General features: G+C 41.3%; 1 protein-coding gene across 1 annotated transcript in view; it reads left to right on the top strand.

Moving 5' to 3' along the window:
* USH2A (usherin) overlaps positions 1-18,298 on the top strand; it is a 593,484-nt gene that overhangs the window by 498,926 nt on the left and 76,260 nt on the right. Inside the window, exons 55-59 of the mRNA XM_075863335.1 lie at positions 5,235-5,342; positions 7,034-7,217; positions 9,948-10,105; positions 14,899-15,057; positions 17,076-17,238. Coding sequence (XP_075719450.1) covers positions 5,235-5,342; positions 7,034-7,217; positions 9,948-10,105; positions 14,899-15,057; positions 17,076-17,238 — 772 coding nt within the window. The remainder of the gene's footprint in view (positions 1-5,234; positions 5,343-7,033; positions 7,218-9,947; positions 10,106-14,898; positions 15,058-17,075; positions 17,239-18,298) is intronic.

Raw genomic sequence — 18,298 nt, 5'->3', positions numbered from 1 at the left:
AGAACCACTGTAGAGCTGGACTAATGTGTATGTATTATACAGTAATATATTTTTGTTGCCATCTTACTTTATGTACTTTATCTCAATTAAATAATAGTTTTAAAATGGCATTTAAAGAGAGTCTCTGCAGGATAATTGTTATAGTTCAGTGTAGACTTTTCATCTAAATACAGTTTAACAGTATATGGTTTCAGACTATGTAAGGACACGCCCTATTGACAAAGGAAATAGTAACGCCCAGTTGTCAGTTCATTCATACATTTCCAGGAGGAGTAATAGAGGAATAATTAGTAGAGTTCTAAGGAAAGATGCTTCAGAATTGTTATTTTATTGGGAATACAAGTACTTCCTAAAACAGAGATGTAAGGGGAGCGGACGTGTCCTCTTGGAAGCTGAAATCTCTGGTGCTGTTGTCAGGGTCTTCCCACTAGAACACTGCATTAGCTATTCCTGTTAATTTATGACACATGTAGGACCTGGGATATAAGGTGTATATATATGTGAACCCGCAAGTCGAACACAAAGCTATGACTAAGGACCTGAGTGGTCTGAAACGCGTTATCGTGGTCTCGGGATTTTAATTTTAATCTTTCTGTTTTAAAATGACCGAATAAAGCCAAAATATTTTATACTGAGTGCTGGATACACCATTTATTGTTTATATCATAGAGTATACACTATAACATGTATTGTATATATTATATATGGATTATATTTTTGTCCTTTCCTTAACCCCGCCACACAATAAGACATATAAATCTGCTACATCCCAGCATGGCAGCAGTTTAGAAAATTGGATCTTCTTGAATGACAGAGTTGAGAATTTCTCCAGACAACCTACCCCTGTAGTAATTATCCGAGGAACGCCTTACATGATGAGGGTACATGCTGCACATTAGTGGACTATCTGGGGTACGCTTTGACTGTTGAGTATAATTCGCAAGCATAGCGCTTTATGTCACTTTATATAGGTGTGACATGTGGAGGGAACCATGAATGATAGATGCTGGGAGCTATTTTATATGAAATCTGATCAGGGCTTATTACTCGGAGGATTGTAGTTATAATGATTAGCTTATTATGGTGCCTTTCTTGAGGAATTTACACAATCCCCCTTAAGGGGAAGTAGAATAATTGGTTGCCGCAGTATTCTGTTTCGGGTTTCCCTTTTTAAAAAAATGAATTGTGCAACAGTCTACATGTCATCCGAAAGTTACAGAAACGATGGAACCGACTCTAAAGGTAGTGTGAACAGAGTCTTAGTTGTATCGGACTAAGTCACCCATGTTTTCCATTCCGAAGGATCCAGACACCCACATTCTTCCTTTCTAGATCACCTGTTTTTAGGGCATACAAAGGTGTGCCCTAGCAACTACCTGTGTAATTGTAGCAGAGAATGTAATATATTAGCATGAATATTATAAGTTTAAAATTCAGTTAAAAGAAATCAGAAGTATATTGAATTGAATTGATGAAACAATAAAAAAAAGTTATTAGTTCCGCAATGATCAACACCCGATTAAGGAGTTCTGAGTAAGTAGAGGGGGGGGGGGGTCTTTTGTTCGGCATCCTCTTCTATTGACCAGAATGAAGAATGGTTCTTGCTCTGGAGGACCTGTCCTGTCCTGCATTACCCAGACAACTCATTGATTTGTATTGGCACTGTGTAATACTTAATTTCCCCAGTAGTGGCGCTGCAGGGAAGTTTAACACTTACTGCCAGGTTTCCCCACAGATTACAGCTGATCACTTGGGGTCCCAACGGTGGGACACCTTGTGAACAACTGTCATTGGACCTCCCTAAAAGTAGGCATTGTCCCCAGCCTGTGGGAGTCAGAAGTTCTGGTAAGAACATGTGTTTGTTGTGAAGTACTGGACAGAAGGCCTTTCACCCTGATAGCTATGGAAGCTGTATGTTTAGTTAGAGGCTGGACGGCCTAGGGTTTATGTTTGAACAACTGTTTTGTAAAACTGCTTTTCCTATATGAAGACAATAAAGCTGGTTGCGGACAGTTTCATACCGAATCCACTGCGCTGGAGTAAAAATTCTTAAGTGTGCCAACCATCTTACCCTGGAGATGGCGATCCTGTGAGCTAACTTACCCCAAGTTGTCACACTATATACACATTTTGTTTCATTTTGCTGGAATGTGCTGTTCCATCTTTTGTGTTTCTTATGTGACTCATATATGTGGGGTTAGTGACTGCCCCCATTTTTGTTCTTGCGCTCCTCCCATTCTGCCCTGGGTGATTTGAATTAGTTTAATGCTGGATCCTACCATCCCCAGGTATATATGTAGGCTTAGTCCCAGTTCTGGGTGTATGCGCAGTGTAGGGACCCACCTTACAGAGGTCGCCTTGTCGTGGCAGGTGGGCTCACACAATTTGATGGAAATCTGCGCTAAGTACCTTCCTATTATAAGTAGATTTAGCAGTAATGCATATTTATTTATATTTAGTGGCTTAGGTTACATTAGTGTTCACAGTGTGCTGTCGCCATTTTCTTGTGTGCTGTATATTTGCAGTCACAGGTGTTCTTGCACCTGTATACATGTTTTTTTTTTCATTTTGTTGGAATGTGCTGTTCAAACTTTTGTGTTTATATATCTTTTTTTTATCTCTCTATCTCTCTCTTTAAGTATGTATGCATCTATATGTTATCTTTCTGTCTGCCCGTCTGTGTGTCCTTCCGTCTATCTATCCCATATCTATCTCATATTTTGTCATTTATGACCCATTACTAGTGATTATATTACAGAAATAAATAAAAATCTTTTATGAGTTAAAAAAAAAACCTCTCGATCCATTTTATTAGCCCAAGTCACGTGAAGGCTTTTACCTAAATCCTATTACCTCTTCCTATTTCATGTCTCACACTCATCGGTCTCTATTGTTTTGGGATCCCTGGAAGTCCTGTCTACATGAAGTAGTGCGGCATAAATCCAGTCCTGTCCACTACCTCTGTTGTGTGTGTCTTCCTCCTCTAATTGATTTATCTGGTTTTAGAGTGGTTGTGCATGGCTTTTGATTTAGTGTACGGACTTTGGCAGAAATGTGACTGTCACTAATTGGTGCCTGTTTTTGTCCTGGAAGAAAATGCTGCGCTTTGCAAATGGGTTCACAGACTCTCCTCAGCCGGCGGTAGTTCTCCCCGAAGGTCATGGAAAGATTGCGTCCATAGTTCTAAGCACCTTCTATCCTTCAAATGGAAAAAGAGGCATTATAATCATAGGGCAATTCCAGTCTGATTTGGCAGCAGTGTTGCTTTTGTGTTGATTTCATGCGGCTAATTTACTATCTCTTGTTTGCCTTTTGACATTACTTCTGCTGCTCTACACAACGCGGTTCTCACATTATACAATTTATATTTATCGAACTACAGGGCTGAGCAGATTTATAGTTATTGGTAAATGCACACGGGTCATGAGCAATAAGGGGCTTTTAGTAAACTCATTTAGTAGCCTCATATAGAATTAAGGGTCATCTTCTGTTAGACAATGTAACATTGGGCAGGGAATGCTGTGATGGGGTTGCTGGGGAGTTTTTACTTTCCTTCGTTTCCTTCTTTGCCTTTGTTCTTTTAACTCTCTGTTTCTTTTATCTTATTACTTGTGCTATAATTTAGCGCAAAATATGTTTATTACCAATACTGATAATCCCAATATCCCAACATCACAGCCATAACATTAAAACCACTGACGGATGAAGTGAAGAACATAGATTATCTGGGGGTGATATATATTAGGCAGCACGTGAGAAGTCAGTTCTTGAAGTTAATGTGTTGGAAGCAGGAAAAATGGACAAGTGTAAGGATCTGAGCGATAAGGGCCAAATTGTGATGGTTAGACGACTGGGTAAGAGCATTTCTAAAATGGCCGGTCTTGTGGGGTGTCCCAGGTATGCAGTGGTTAATGTCTACCAAAAGTGGTACAAAAAAGGACAACCGGTGACAGGGTTATGGGCGCCCAAGGCTCACGTGGGGAGTGAAGGCTAGCCCCTCTGGTCTGATCCCACAGAAGATCTACCGTAGCATAAATTGATGAAAAGTTACTGCTGGCTATGATAGAATATGCAGAGCACCACAGCTTGCAACATATGGAGTTTTGTAGCCGCAGACCGGTTAGACTACCCATAATGACCCCAGTCCACCGCCGAGGCATCAGACGTGAGCATCAGAAATGGACCATGGAGCAATGGAAGAAGGTGGCCTGGTCTAATGAATCATGTTTTATTTTACATCATGTGGCCGGCTGGGTGCGTGTGCGTCGCTTTCTTGGTGAAGACATGGCACCAGGATGCCGCATAGGAAAGACAAGACAAGCCGGCGGAGACCATGTGATGAACTGGGCAATGTTCTGCTGGGAAACCTTGGGTCCTGGCATTCATGGCCATTTTCATGACGTATACACTAAACGGATACCATTATAGTCTATTGGGTGACGTCACCCGTAGGCTATTATGGTTTCTGTTTAACGTATACATCATCCAAAGCTATTGAAAAGCCCAGGACATATACGTTAAATGGATTCCTGTGACGTATTTCATACAGACATATATACCAGCCCAACAGAGGCCAAAATTACTCTTTTGGAGCCCTCTAATGGAGCCCTGTGGACACGTTTAGCGTGTACTGTATGTCGGGAGTCTTTCATACGTATACACGAAACGTAGTACAAAAACGTGATTCCAAATTGGTCTAACATTGGATTTCAACATGCCTGATCCTTTGTTCCCACAGAGGACAAGCCACTGCCAGCGTGGTCCGGCATTGGCTTATACGCCTCTCCCCATAGTAACAAACATGCACGCTCAGCCGAACCAATCTTGCATGTTTATGGTGGAGTACGTAGCGGTCTGCCGAGCGTGCGTATGATCATCACATGACCGGGACTTCCTTCCCAACTGTATTAATATTATACAATGTAATTTGTACACTACACTGCGCAGACATCTTGTGTAATATACTTATGTATTATGTATGCAATATATATTATATTTTAAATATGGATGCTGCATTTGACATAATGAAAGGGAAGGAGAAATGACATTCATTTGCCCTGATGTTCCCATTCATCTATTCCTTCTCTCTCCTATCTCGAACCATTTAACTCCATGCAGTAAAGTCCCTTTTAACCTCTCGATCATATTTTGTTTACATGGTCAGAATAATGTTTTATGACTTGTAAATTAATAAGAATTTTTGAAACTTTTTCCTCTTAATTTCGTTCCTCTAGATCTTCAACCGTATACAAAATATACCTTCTTCCTCACAGTATGCACTTCTGTAGGATGCAATAGCAGTGAGATGGCTTCAGGCTACACATCACAAGACCCTCCTCAGGGTAAGGAGACCTCCCATGATTATCCCCTCCCCCATCCCAAAATTGTAATAGTTTTTACCATGTAATCCAAGATCTCTCCCTCTCTGGTAGCCGGCACCAGATGTTCTGATGGTGCCTATAAATTAGCACTACCAGAGCTTCTACTTAATGAGGGTGACAACTCCAGATCTCCAGGGGACCTTTAGGGCTCATCCAATGTTACTCAGCAACATACTGTATCAGGGTCAGTATTTAATAATCAGCTTAAAGGAAATGCCTAATGTTTTTCATTTTATGTTTTATTTGTTAGATGTAAAGTCTGTAGAAAAGAAATAATGTGGTTGTTTTGTTTTGTTTTTTAAATGTAAATATATATTTTTTAATTTTTTTTATTTCCCGGAAGGTGGCCATATTGGAGATACACACTTCCTCCTGGTCTTCCCCAGGGAGTGACAGAGGAACTGTATACAAACTGTATCTCAGTGTTTAGTGTATAAAGTTACTATTATGCCTTATCTAGGGGCCCTTCGAAGTACATTAGAGCTGTCATTAACATGTCCTCCCTCTTATGATAATGAGATAACTCTTCTCATTCTGTCACAGTCTACACAGCAAAGCTGACAAGTGAGCTACATAAAACAGGAAGTGTCATCTCATTGTATGTGCTCTAGCGACCAGTGTGAAAACTTCAATTTCTTAAGATTTTTTTAATCATGGCTAGATCAAAAAAGATCACAATTTTTCCCCCCCAAAAAATGTGCATAAAAAAACCTGATCTAAATAATATGATGTTTTCTGATGATACATTCTATGGACAATCAATGTCCTCTGTTTCTAGAATTCCATCTTTTAGGTCTCAGCAGCTTGACCACACACCCATGTTGGGAATGATAGATCACAGTTCTCCTGTTTTTAGTAGGGAGGTAGTCACACATGTATGATCCCGTCTATTGGATTACAGGAGTCAGGATCCTCTGAAGATGTTTCTGGGTCTCAGCAGCCAGACCTTCACTGAGGTGGCTTGTGACATGTCCGACTAAAGTCATTCATTGTGAAACCCCTATAACGTTGGTGTTCATTACTCATGACTATTAAGCCAAAAGGGTATTCCGACCAAAGGCAATTATGGCATAACCACAGTAGTTTACAGTCGATTGCATGGCTTGCTTCGGTAACTTATATAGACTTCAGTAAAGAGAGTGGCACCTGGATACTTCTTCCTGGTTTCTCCCCTTCTGTGTGGTTATTGCCTTGTATTCCAATAAAGGGGTCTTGGGACCCCATTTTTCTTATAGGTATAGGGATATCATGCATTTTTGGCAAATCCTTCTAACAATAAAGCTGCCTCGGGTCCAGCTTTGTCTAACACCCGACAACCAGCCGCTTATTTCCCCGGTACCTATTCAAATGAATGAGTGACCATGAAAAACATGGCTGTATTGAGTCCTCCAGAATAAGAGCTGATCCAGATCGAAGGCGACGTCCCCTCGATGACATTCATATACTCAAAATAGGTCATATATCAAGAGGGTGTGCAGATAGGACAAGTTCTTTAATGTTTTTTGTTGGACCACTGTACCCTTTTTAATACTTCCTATAAAGTGTGTAAAATGAATGTAAAAATGTAGTAAAATAAGCAACACAAAAAAAAGTGAAGATACTATTTAAACTATTGCAAAATGACAACGTCTCTTGCTGTTTTTATGGTCTAGGAGTTTGGCTGGATCCTCACCACGTCACAATCAATTCATCAGCGTTGGAACTATATTGGAGGGAACCCGAGAAGCCCAATGGGATGATTTCTGAGTATAGACTGATACGGAACGGGACAGTCATTTCCACAAGAAGTGGTGAATATCTGAATTATACTGATGTTGGCCTACAGCCCAACAGCAGGTAATGTTGAACACTGATCTATATTAAGCTTTCAGGCAATGATTAACAATGATATTGTATCTGGGGTGCGGGACAAACAAGACTTTTACTTCCTCTTTTAAAAAGGGAAAAATCGTTATTGTTTAATCATTAAAAGACATTGACAAAAACCCCTGCAGGACTTTTGTCATTGCACATATTGAAGAGACGGGTATTGACTGCCGGCTACTTTCCCTGCAATTCAGAAATAAAAGTAAATTGTCCATAAAAATGAAGAAAAGACTTTAGTACAAAAAGTTTAGCCGCTATTTAAAGTATAAAAAAATCCACATTGCAGACAATATTTAAAGGGACAGCACCGTTTATATCTATGATATTCTATATCTGTTAATATAATGTATTATATGTGGTATATTTATGTTTATATTATCTAGTATTTATATATAGACTACAGATATTCCATTTCGCAGTACAGAGCATACACTCACATCAGCTTCCTATATGCTAATCTGCTGTAGTTAGCCAACAGGGTAGAGCTAGTTTCCCTGCCTGTGATGCTGACCAATCATCACGGGGCATCTTGAGGGTAGTTCACGCCCTGTTGGCTAACTACATCAAATTAGCATAGACTGAACTTTCCCATTGATACTGGGACAATTAACGGGGTATTCCTAACTTAGACATTTATGGTCTATCCATGGAATAGGCCATAAATGTCTATCAGGTGCAAGCGGACTCGGATGTTTCTGTAACTCTTATACAAGTGAATGAGAAAGACGTGCACACGTGCGGCCACCTCTCCAAGGGCGTCAAATGGGACGAAAACAGGGCGTGTGCCCTGGGCTCAATTAAGAGTGAGAGTAGGGGGATGCCGGTCCGGACCACACGCAGAATGTGCGGAGAAGAAGACGATATTAAGTAATCGTATTCTCTATCCCCACCAACTGACTACTGCTGACAACAGCGGTGCCGGGCACGCAAAGCGCCTTTCTGCTACCAGCTGTCCGTTAAATAAAACCGCTAATGTCTGCAAACAGAGAAGCGCTCTGTGTGTCCGATGCTGGAGGTGGCAGCAGCGATTAGCTGTTTTGGAGGGAGGACAGCCGGGAGGCAGTGAGGGCAGAGCTGCAGAGGCAATGTAAGCAGCGATCCGCTGACTGATTTTATGGCCACGCCACCGCGATGGTGCTGGGAAGACTGGGAGTCTCAGAGCTGGGGTGGGGTTGTCTGGGGATAGGGCTGCTTTCAGTGCTGGGGCGTGGGAGTCCGCCGTGGACGCACTGCACTGCCAAGAATGGTCATGGTCAATGGCAGTTTACTCACAAGACTGTGGATGTCCAGAGACTTCGTCCTCTGTCAGTACAGGCGCTTCTCTTCAACTTGTTGTGGGGTCACCTGTGCTCTGCCGGCTCAGATCTGTGCAGCAGTTTCCTCCTCCTCTACCTGGACCTGATCCGACAGTCTGGGCTATTGCCCCCTGCTGTGGACCACCTACCTGGCTGTACCACTCCCTGGCCCTTTGGATTTTAGTTGACAGTGTAAGCGCTAAAGTTGAACACAATCACCGTGTTGTCCTTTAGGCCAGATTCATTCATCTGTGGTCTGGAGTTGGTATTCCGGATGTGTGTCCTTGCTCGACCACGGTATAGTGAGAGATATTTAAATATTATTTTTATTGTTGCTTAAAGGGTGACTAAACTTTCAAAAAAACTTCTGACATGTCATAGTGATATGTCAGAAGTTTTGATCGGTGGGGGCGTCTGAACGCTGAGCTGCTTAGTTTCTGATCGGTTTTACTCGGAAAGCCAAACAATTGATGTACAGGTTCAATCGAAAGTCTATAAACCGTACACCAACTGCTCGAGTTTCTGAGAAAAGCTGATCAGAATCTAAGCGGCTCAGCGCTCACCCGAGCCCTTCTGCCGCTTCGTTTTAGCGATCGGTGAGGGTCTCACTGCTCAGACCTCCATCAATCAAAACTCATGTCACTATAACATGTCGAAAGTTTTTTGAAAGTTTAGTTACCCTTTAAGGGAGTGTTCACATCAGTGTTTGCTTTCCGTTGATGGGTTCCGTCTGAGCTTTCCGTCGGAGGAACCCATCAACTCAAAGGCAAATGCAAACCATAGCTTCTGTTTGCATTACCATTGATTTCATTGGTAACGCTTCCGTTGCTTATGTTTTTTGTTTGTCTCCGTTCCGTAACGGTTCTGTCATTTTGGCAGAATCAATAGCGCAGTCAACTGCGGTATTGATTTTGTCACAATGACGGAACCCTTGCACAATGGAGACAAACGGAAATCATTTTCACCGGATCCGTCACCATTGAAATGAACGGTGATGCAAACGGAAACCTATGGTTTCCATTTGTTTCAGTTAGGGTTCCGTTCATGGGTTCCCCTGACGGAAAACTCAGAAGGAAACCATGAACGGAGCCCCGACGCAGATGTGAACGAAGCCTAAGCTTTATTTACATAAATTGGGAAACCTCTTTAATTCGAGTTTTAAGCCAATTTCGGCAGACATATGAATTTTGTTTCTCCAGAATGTTGTCTTCTGATTGGCTCTTCAGGTGTCTTAAAACCTTGGTAATGATTTTTGCGCTTGTGTCCAGCATCTTGTTCTGTCTTCCTCTTTTCTCCACCGCTTTGACATAAAGATTCAATTTGGTCGTTTTTTGCTGGTAGAAGTTTATGTCTAACACTATCAATCCATGTGCAATTTTTTTAATTATATTTTTATGCGATCTAGTTATTTCTACCAGCTGGAAGCCCAAAATGAAGCCGGGAGCAGCATCAGCCATGTCTATGTGGTAGAAACGCCTATTGAAACTCCACAGGAAATCCCTGTTCCATATAATATCACTGTCCTGGGACCATACTCGGCATTCGTGGCTTGGGACGATCCAGGTAAATCTGTTCAGAATATATCATTCATTTTGATATGGACAGGTTATAAATTAATGTTAAAGCCCCGAGCTCTGACAGGCGCCCCCTCAAAATAGTATCCAAATACAACAACAGGGCTTTTACGTGTATTTTGTGAGTTCTTCTTTGGTAGTCATTCGGACTCTGACTATAAGCTACTGCATCTCTCCCTGTTTTATATTAACATTTTGCTTTAGCGCCGTGTGGTATCTTTGTTTTTAGGTTATAAAAAACAACATATAATGAAAAAACTAAATACAATAATAAAAAATGGCACGTAAAATAGTAACTAAAAAATATCTACTTTTGTTTTTGGAAACGTAGTAAATCATCATGTCAGTTCAGTCTCCAATGAACTGGGTCCACCTCAAAGACAGAGTTGACCGATACTCAGGGTAAGACTGGCCTGCCAGAGTACCGGGGATATTTTGGTGGGCCCAAGCTTGGATACAATAATGGGTCAGAAACGTCCAGCAAACTACTCCATTTGGAGGTGACTTTGAAGCCAATCACTTGGCTCCAGGGTCTATTTCTCATGGGATAATTCACAAATAACCTATCAGATCCTATTGATGATGACCGCAAAGACTCAGCACCTTGAGAACCATAATAACTATTATGTCTGAAGATAAAATGCCATGAGGTGCTACTCTATATGATAGTGGAGAATGTAATGCATCTGTGAAAATCAATAGTGTGTAAGTAGGGACCCACCGTAAACCGTAATCGGGAATTACACTATTGACTTCAATGGAATCTGTATAAATCTGTATGCAGTGATCTCCCCCTAGTGGCAGCTGCAGGTAGCCAGAATTATTAATTTAACTCATGATGGGAAACAGGTGAAGATGAGCGAATTTCCTGACTGTCCAGAACCTGTACAAGCGGAAAGAGAAACTAGCTCATGCGCAGTGGGTTTCATCAGAGATTTTACGCTGACGTCTCTTGTTATGTGTCTCGGTGGCCATATTATGGACTGAACGATGCAATGTCGGGGGAGAAAGATACGAGAACAAGGGGGCGTGGCTTCACAAATATCAAAACCGCTGAAGAACTTCTAAAAAGAATGTATTAGAAAGTTGCCTATTTTAATGTTTGACTCTCATTTGGGAATAGTGGAGCTAAAGTGGTCAACCCCTTTAATGGATGTGGCCTAAACTACGTCACCTTGGAGACCACGCCCAGTTTTCAAATTCAGTGAGTGACGGAAAGTCGTAGATTTTGTTGCACTTCACCATTTGTGACCTTTTTTGTCACAGTTTGTGCTAGAAACCAACATAAACTGCTTAGTAAATGTACGTTAGTGAGTGTAAATGGTTAAATGACATTTACTATTGTATTTTATTAGATTCGGACTCAAGGGGGGAAACATTTTGCAACAAAATTGCAGTGTTCAATAAGCATCTCATAACCCGATTACGCTATAAAAAGAGTACAGATGTATAGACGTTTATCTTGCGTGAAGTCACACAACAAAAGCCATTGAAAAAGTCAAGTTAAAGTTTCTTGCCAATGTGTATTTAATGCGTTAAAAGTCAAGATAAAGATGACTACATCTGTACATACCATAACGACAACCAAGTGACTACTATGGGGTCCGTGGAGAGAGGGTGCTCAGTCTTGGTTGGTCACATCTGCTTAGGCTATTGGGTGGTAAGAATTTGTGCAGGTCTCCCCTTTCCAAAATAACTTTATTTAAACTAAACAAGGGGATCGGGAAATGGCCCCAGGTTCGTGAAAGGGGGGGGGGACTCAGCCAGGCCCTTCTTTCCTGGGTGGCAAAACCTGGCACCATAATGGAGGCCCAGTTCTATGTACGCCACTGACTGGCATCAAGTCCGAGAAATTTTAATGTATCAAAATCTTTTAATAATATTGTTATATTTTATTGGCTTCTGTGAAACATTTGTAGCCTCATAATATTTAGCAACATTGTAACAACTGAAAAAAATACATGTTTTATAGTCATTGACTAATTGTATTAGAAATCCCTCACTGCCTCGTATCAGAGGAGACCTGATACTGGAAAACAAGCAGCAATCCACCCATGTATTGTATTTATCAGAGTCTTTACAGTTTCCCTTTAATTATTCAGCTCTCTGATGCGCTGACAAATTATACTCCAGTTATTGCAGAAGAAAACATTTATTGAGACATGTGTCCCAGTTTCTCCAGCCGAGAACTCGTGAAATATCAACTATATATTTGTACGGATAATAATGAATTTCTGATTGCATTGTAAGTTCATAAATGTTAAATAAACTATCAGCGTTCACTTGTAAATTATGGAAAGCCGCTGTGCCGGGAATATTAACGCACAAAAACCTTGTTCTTTACTGAGCTTGGAAATCTGTTTTGGCAGCTTGTCATTATACTCATGGTGAATCTGACACCAAATAACAGAGCTGCCATTTACACTTAGTATAAATTGGTTCATATCGGCCTTCCTCCGCACCCAACTACAATAGAGGAACATAAAATATTACAAAGGCTACTAGCCGTACATACACTTACACATAGTAAAGGGTCAACACTCCATATTCTTCTAGATGGGTCAAAGAGCAATTGCTTTGACACTGCGAGTGCCGCTCATGGATAGTCAAAGTTACCAGCTCTGCAATTTCTTAAAGTCAAGCTCCACTTTGCAGCCATTTTCAAGTGTACTTAAAACTTTTTGCATACATCAGCAGTACATTTTGTAATATATTGTATAAGTTAAACATAGCATCTACTTAGTCTTCCAGCTGTCTGCACTTCCTCTATTCCTGCTTTATGCAAATGTTCAGGAGCCTCCTCAGTCTCCCAAAAAACCATATAGTATAAAACAAAGAAAGGAAGGAGGGGAGAGGAGAGGAGGGGGATTCAGCTGCAGTATCTCTCCCTTCGTATGAATTTGAGACTGCATGCTGTGAGAGGGGAGGCGGGGCAGCAGGTGGAGACATTTGATTGGCTCAGAGCACACAGCACAGCTCTTACATAACACCAGGAAGAGCCAACTGTAACGTCCACTGGGGTTGTGCACCCACTGGGCCACTCCGCCGTGATGGAGTAGCAGCTGGTCAGGCAAATATAGAACAGTCACTCGTACCTGGAAGGCAGTGCTGGATTAACGGAAGCTGGCAGAACTGGTCTCAGACCAGTTCTGGATGCAGATACTGGACTGTCACGGACACCGGACATGGATACTGAACTCGTTACGGACACCGGACTTGACACGGAGACTGTCACTCGATACAGGAACAGGCTATGGAACCTTTGCAGACTAACACAAGGCTAGAAACAACATTGCTCAGGCACTTGGAAGATGGAGGAGGTGCCTTAAATAGTCCTGGGACATAGCAGGGGTGATTGGGTAACTTTTGGAACTTTAAGAGGCGGCCAAAACGCGCCCGCACTAGGGATCCGGCGGCTGTGAGCCGCAGAAGATGGACAGCGCCAAGAGAGGCACAAGACCCGGCGGTAGGGACTGCTGGCACATGCAGGGCCCGATGCCAGTGTTACACCCTCCCATGGCTGGATGTAATGCAGCCATAAATGCTGTATCTAAGGCTCTGTTCACATGACATTTTGCCCTATGTTTAGCGTCTACGCCAGGAGAACTCCAGACATACATGTTAAATGTGACCATAGGGCTCCATTAGCCCTAGAAGGGTGTCCTTTTGGCCTCTGTCTGTCTGGTATATGTTGGTAAACCTTTTTTAAGGTACGGAAGAGCATAGTGGAATACACTACTCCATTATACCACACATTTTTAACATGGGAGCCTATGGGTGCCACTGTATGGCATACGTCACAGGAATCCATTACACGAATACCTTAAGAGCTTCTCAATAGATTTTCATGACTTCTACGTTAAAGGGATGCTATAATAGCCTATGAGTGAAAAGCATATGATGGGTACGTTAAACAGATGGTACAATAGTGTATGGGTGACGGATGCCACTGTTAGGCCCTGTTCACACTAAGTTTTTTGCAGGCAGAAAAATCTGCCTCAAAATTCCTTCAGGAACTTTGAGGCAGATTTTGACCTGCCTGCACTCTCTTTGCTGCGTTTTTCACGGCGTTTTTTTAAAATGTCAATGAGAGGTCAGAGACGGAAATGCCTGAAGTGCGGGAAAAAAATGCTCGCGGGAAAAAACACTTGCGGGAAAAAAACTCATCCTACTCCCATTTAAATCAATTAGAGGCGTTTTCTGACTTTTTTTTGGTGCGATTTCCAATGCCGTTTCCCCATAAAAAAATGGGACAAAAAAACTCCCTGTGAACAGGGCTTTAGGCAGACAACACCGGCTCCGTTTAATATACAGTAGTCGTTGGGAGTTTTTTCCGGCTTATACTGAACACTAAACGTAGGGAACAACGTGATGTGAATGGGGTCAAACATATATATTTTGTGCCTGTTTCTTTCACTCTGCTGGTTTCTGTAAATGCCTAATTTAATTCTGCGTGCTTGCAGGACAAGACTACACACAGGATTTAATTGTAGTCTTTAACCATGGAGACACCTAGGTATGCATAGGAACTGCAGACACAAAACGAGAGACTTTTTATTTTTTATTTTTTTTATTCCAGACTCTGCTTCCTTTTTTTTATTTTAGACACATTGGAGTAATTAAACTGGTTGCAAAAGTGGCCAGGAAAAACAGTCTTCTAGGCTACCAATCTCTGAGTCTGCTGTAGTGGGAAAGTTCATGTTTTTGACCTTAAAAACCTGCTGTCGATATGTCAATATACAAAAGCAAATCAGCTTCTTCTATCTAAACCTTTATTTTCAGGAGTGTGTGACCCCAGCATCCCGTTGGAGTTCAATGTTTTGTTGAACGCTGGAAGGAGTGATGCGCAGATTCATTCAGCTGGAGAAAAACGCTTTATAATTTTTGAAGACTTGATTCCGGGCGCCGAGTTTTCTCTGCGACTACAAGCTTGTCAACATGGTAAGAGAGAATTATGATTTTGCTTTGTCAGATTTTAGTTGTTTTTAATACAGTTGACATTTTGGGTTAAGACGTCAAGCACATGATCATATTACAGGTCTATACAACCTCCACGTTACGAAGAAGTAATGTGCCAGCCATAGACATGTATGGGGCCCTACTGTACCTCAATATACCTCTGTATGATTTTTCTATGGGATTCAACCATTACTTCTAGTGGACAATATATCTGTCAAATTATGCCGTACAGAGCTACTATACAGCAGAGTAAAAATCTGAATGCATGAAGCCAACACTAGGGGGAGCTTAAGAACTCACTACATACATTGAACTCAATAATAAAACAGTATGCAGCAAGCTCCCCCTAGTGGAAGCTGCAGGGAGCCAGAATTATATAATGTAACTCTATGTCTATCCGGCTTTGACCCTTATAAACAGAATTGTGGATATATTTACTCCAAAATGATGTTCAAGGTTGGACATTCAAATAATGAACAGAACTCAGGTACACATCATATACGGTATGCTGCCGAGGGTCATTAACTAATGATCGTCTAACATAATGGCATGTCTATAAAAATTAATATCTTCATTGTCCAGGCTATAGTCTGTAGTGTTTTATGGATGTGAAAGCTGGAAAGCAAAAAAGAGTAATAAAAACAGTATACATTTTTACGGAATCACTACTTGAGCAATTGCCCAGAGTGAACATTTATGGAATTGCTATATAAGCAATTCCCCAAAGGCAGCTGGAGACTGTCTGGATCAAGCATACAAGTAAATCAGCTACCTCAAGTCCGTCACCAATCTGGTCAGCAGTGAATAAGGCTACTCTATGACAAGTAGTCAAGGTGATTCAGGGTGTAACCAGGAGCTTGATCAGACACATGCATTCACAAGAAAATCACAAGCAACAATGAATACACTAAACAGACTCAAGTACTTCACCCTTGTTCCTGATAGGTTGCAGACAGAGAAAAAAGATTTGCTTTGCATCTCAAACCAAGGCACCCAAAAGCTTGGCTAGTAGTCATGACAACCTAAAAGTGACAGACGTCTCCTAACACATTTCTTTGGACTTTGTTCAAAGTTGTTAACAAGAACAACAAATACGTAGATCCTTGACCACATCAAAGTCATCTGTTCTTTTTAGGCCTTATTCACATATGTCCTGGAATCTTGAACACATACTTTCCTATGGGAGCAGTTTTGACTGCGCCAGACAGAAAAATGCTAAAGGCAGTGTTTTGTATCTGGCTTCAGTTGTGTCCACCCTTACCTTGACCTGAATTTGCTTAAGGACTCCAATTTCTCATGACCTACATTCAATATAATATCGCGACATGCTAGCAAAACCCTTTACAAACTGCAATTCACACCACAACCACTGGGTGGCCACACACAGACACATATCACATAGACATGTCGTCACAGGGTATTGCAAAATCATATTTTTTTTTCAAAATTGGTCATCTCGCGCCACAAATCTCAGGATATGTTGTGCCAAGGGGAAAGGTAAGGAAGGGCACATCTGTATGTCAGAGTATTGACAAAGTGCATAAATATGTCATCAGTTGTGTCCGGCATTGACATAAAAAAAAACTGGCCGAACACAACTCATATATGTGAACACAGCCTAATATAAGCACAAATAGCCACACTGAAACCATGTGTAATGTTGAACATAGGAGAAGACCCAGCTCAAAGGAAGAGACAATGAAGCTCGAAAGTGTTGAAGAGAAAAGAAGACGAAAGAAACAAGATGAAGATCACATAAGCCAAAGAGACGTTCTAGAGAAATGTATATGGTCACCATAGGGTAGATGTCAATAATGAACATAATGTGACTTGTTCGCATAGCTTAGATACACCAGACAATTACTTACCCACAGGCAAGCAGGCGAAATTAGCATTCAAATAATTTGCATCACTGGAGGGGATCCTGAAAATAATTTTTAGAATTTGCTATGTAATATGTGGTTGTCTTCAGTTTTATAGTTATACCTTTTATATTCTAGGTAGCTGTGGAGTCGGCAGTCCCTTATCCATGGTAACTACAGAAGCAGCACCAGAAGGTCTTGACCCTCCAATACTTTTTGCAATTGGCCAACACGCCATTAAGATTACATGGAAAGAACCTACGAAACCAAATGGAATTATAACAAGATACATCATTCACAGGTAAATGGTTTTAATAGAGATGAACCATGGAGACTCCTAGATCTGCTTAGTAGCTGTAAACACAAAACGGAAGATCTTTAAACTAAACTTCAAAGACTGGGACTATTTATAAAGTTTTTGGTTTTTCTTTTTAGATGTATTGGATCACTAAAAATTATTTTTGCAAACGTGGACATAGCCTTTAAAGGGATTGTCAATCTATACTTGTTAGAAGGGTCCCTTGAGCAGATCACAAAGTGTCTTCCTAGTGGGACCCCCAAGTTATCGGCTCTATTCTATGGGGAAAGCAAGTGTTCAATTTCTCTGCAGCGCCATCACAGGAGAAATTAAGCATTACACAGAGCACATTCATATCGATGGGTTGTCTGTGTAATGCAGAACAGGACAGGTCCTCCAGAGCAAGAGACGCTCTTTGTAACCGATCTCCACTATGGTTAAGAGATGAAGATTCTGAACAGAGGACCCCCCCTCTATTACCTCAGAATTCCCTATTAGGGTATATGGAAATGGCTTTTCAAAAGTAGACAACTTCTTTAACTTCTGACATGTGATTGACACATGTATGAAGACTTCACCAGAGGTCTGTGAACTGGCCCCATCTGCCAATGCCCAGTACAAAGGGCCACGGCTCTTAGAATTGCACCTGAGCTCCTTAGGGGCTGGATGGTAAATTCCATAATGCAGGATCGCTGACAACACTTTTTATATTATAAAAGGTCCCTTTACCCTGCAAGTGTTATAAAGTGCTGTATAAGTCAATAGCTCTTCATACACACAGTGGCGTTTAATTCAATGGGAGATGGTGGGACTCCAAGCTCATGGACCACTGCTGCTATTATTTTTTTGTCACAATGACCCTTTTAAGTTGGCAGTGTGGCTTCCATGAGGCCCTTAGGTCTTGTTAAATATAATTTCCAATTTGTTTTATTTCTTTTTAGTTTGGGGGTTTATCATAAAATTACAATTACAAACAATTTTCAGAAGTGGAAGAATATGTCCTCCTGATGTACAATAGAACCAAACCGATCACCATACAACCCTATGGTGGTCTAAATTTGGT

The sequence above is a fragment of the Rhinoderma darwinii genome, chromosome 4, assembly GCF_050947455.1.
Source record: "Rhinoderma darwinii isolate aRhiDar2 chromosome 4, aRhiDar2.hap1, whole genome shotgun sequence".
NCBI lineage: Eukaryota > Metazoa > Chordata > Amphibia > Anura > Rhinodermatidae > Rhinoderma > Rhinoderma darwinii.
This window is presented reverse-complemented; position numbering and strand designations above follow the sequence as displayed.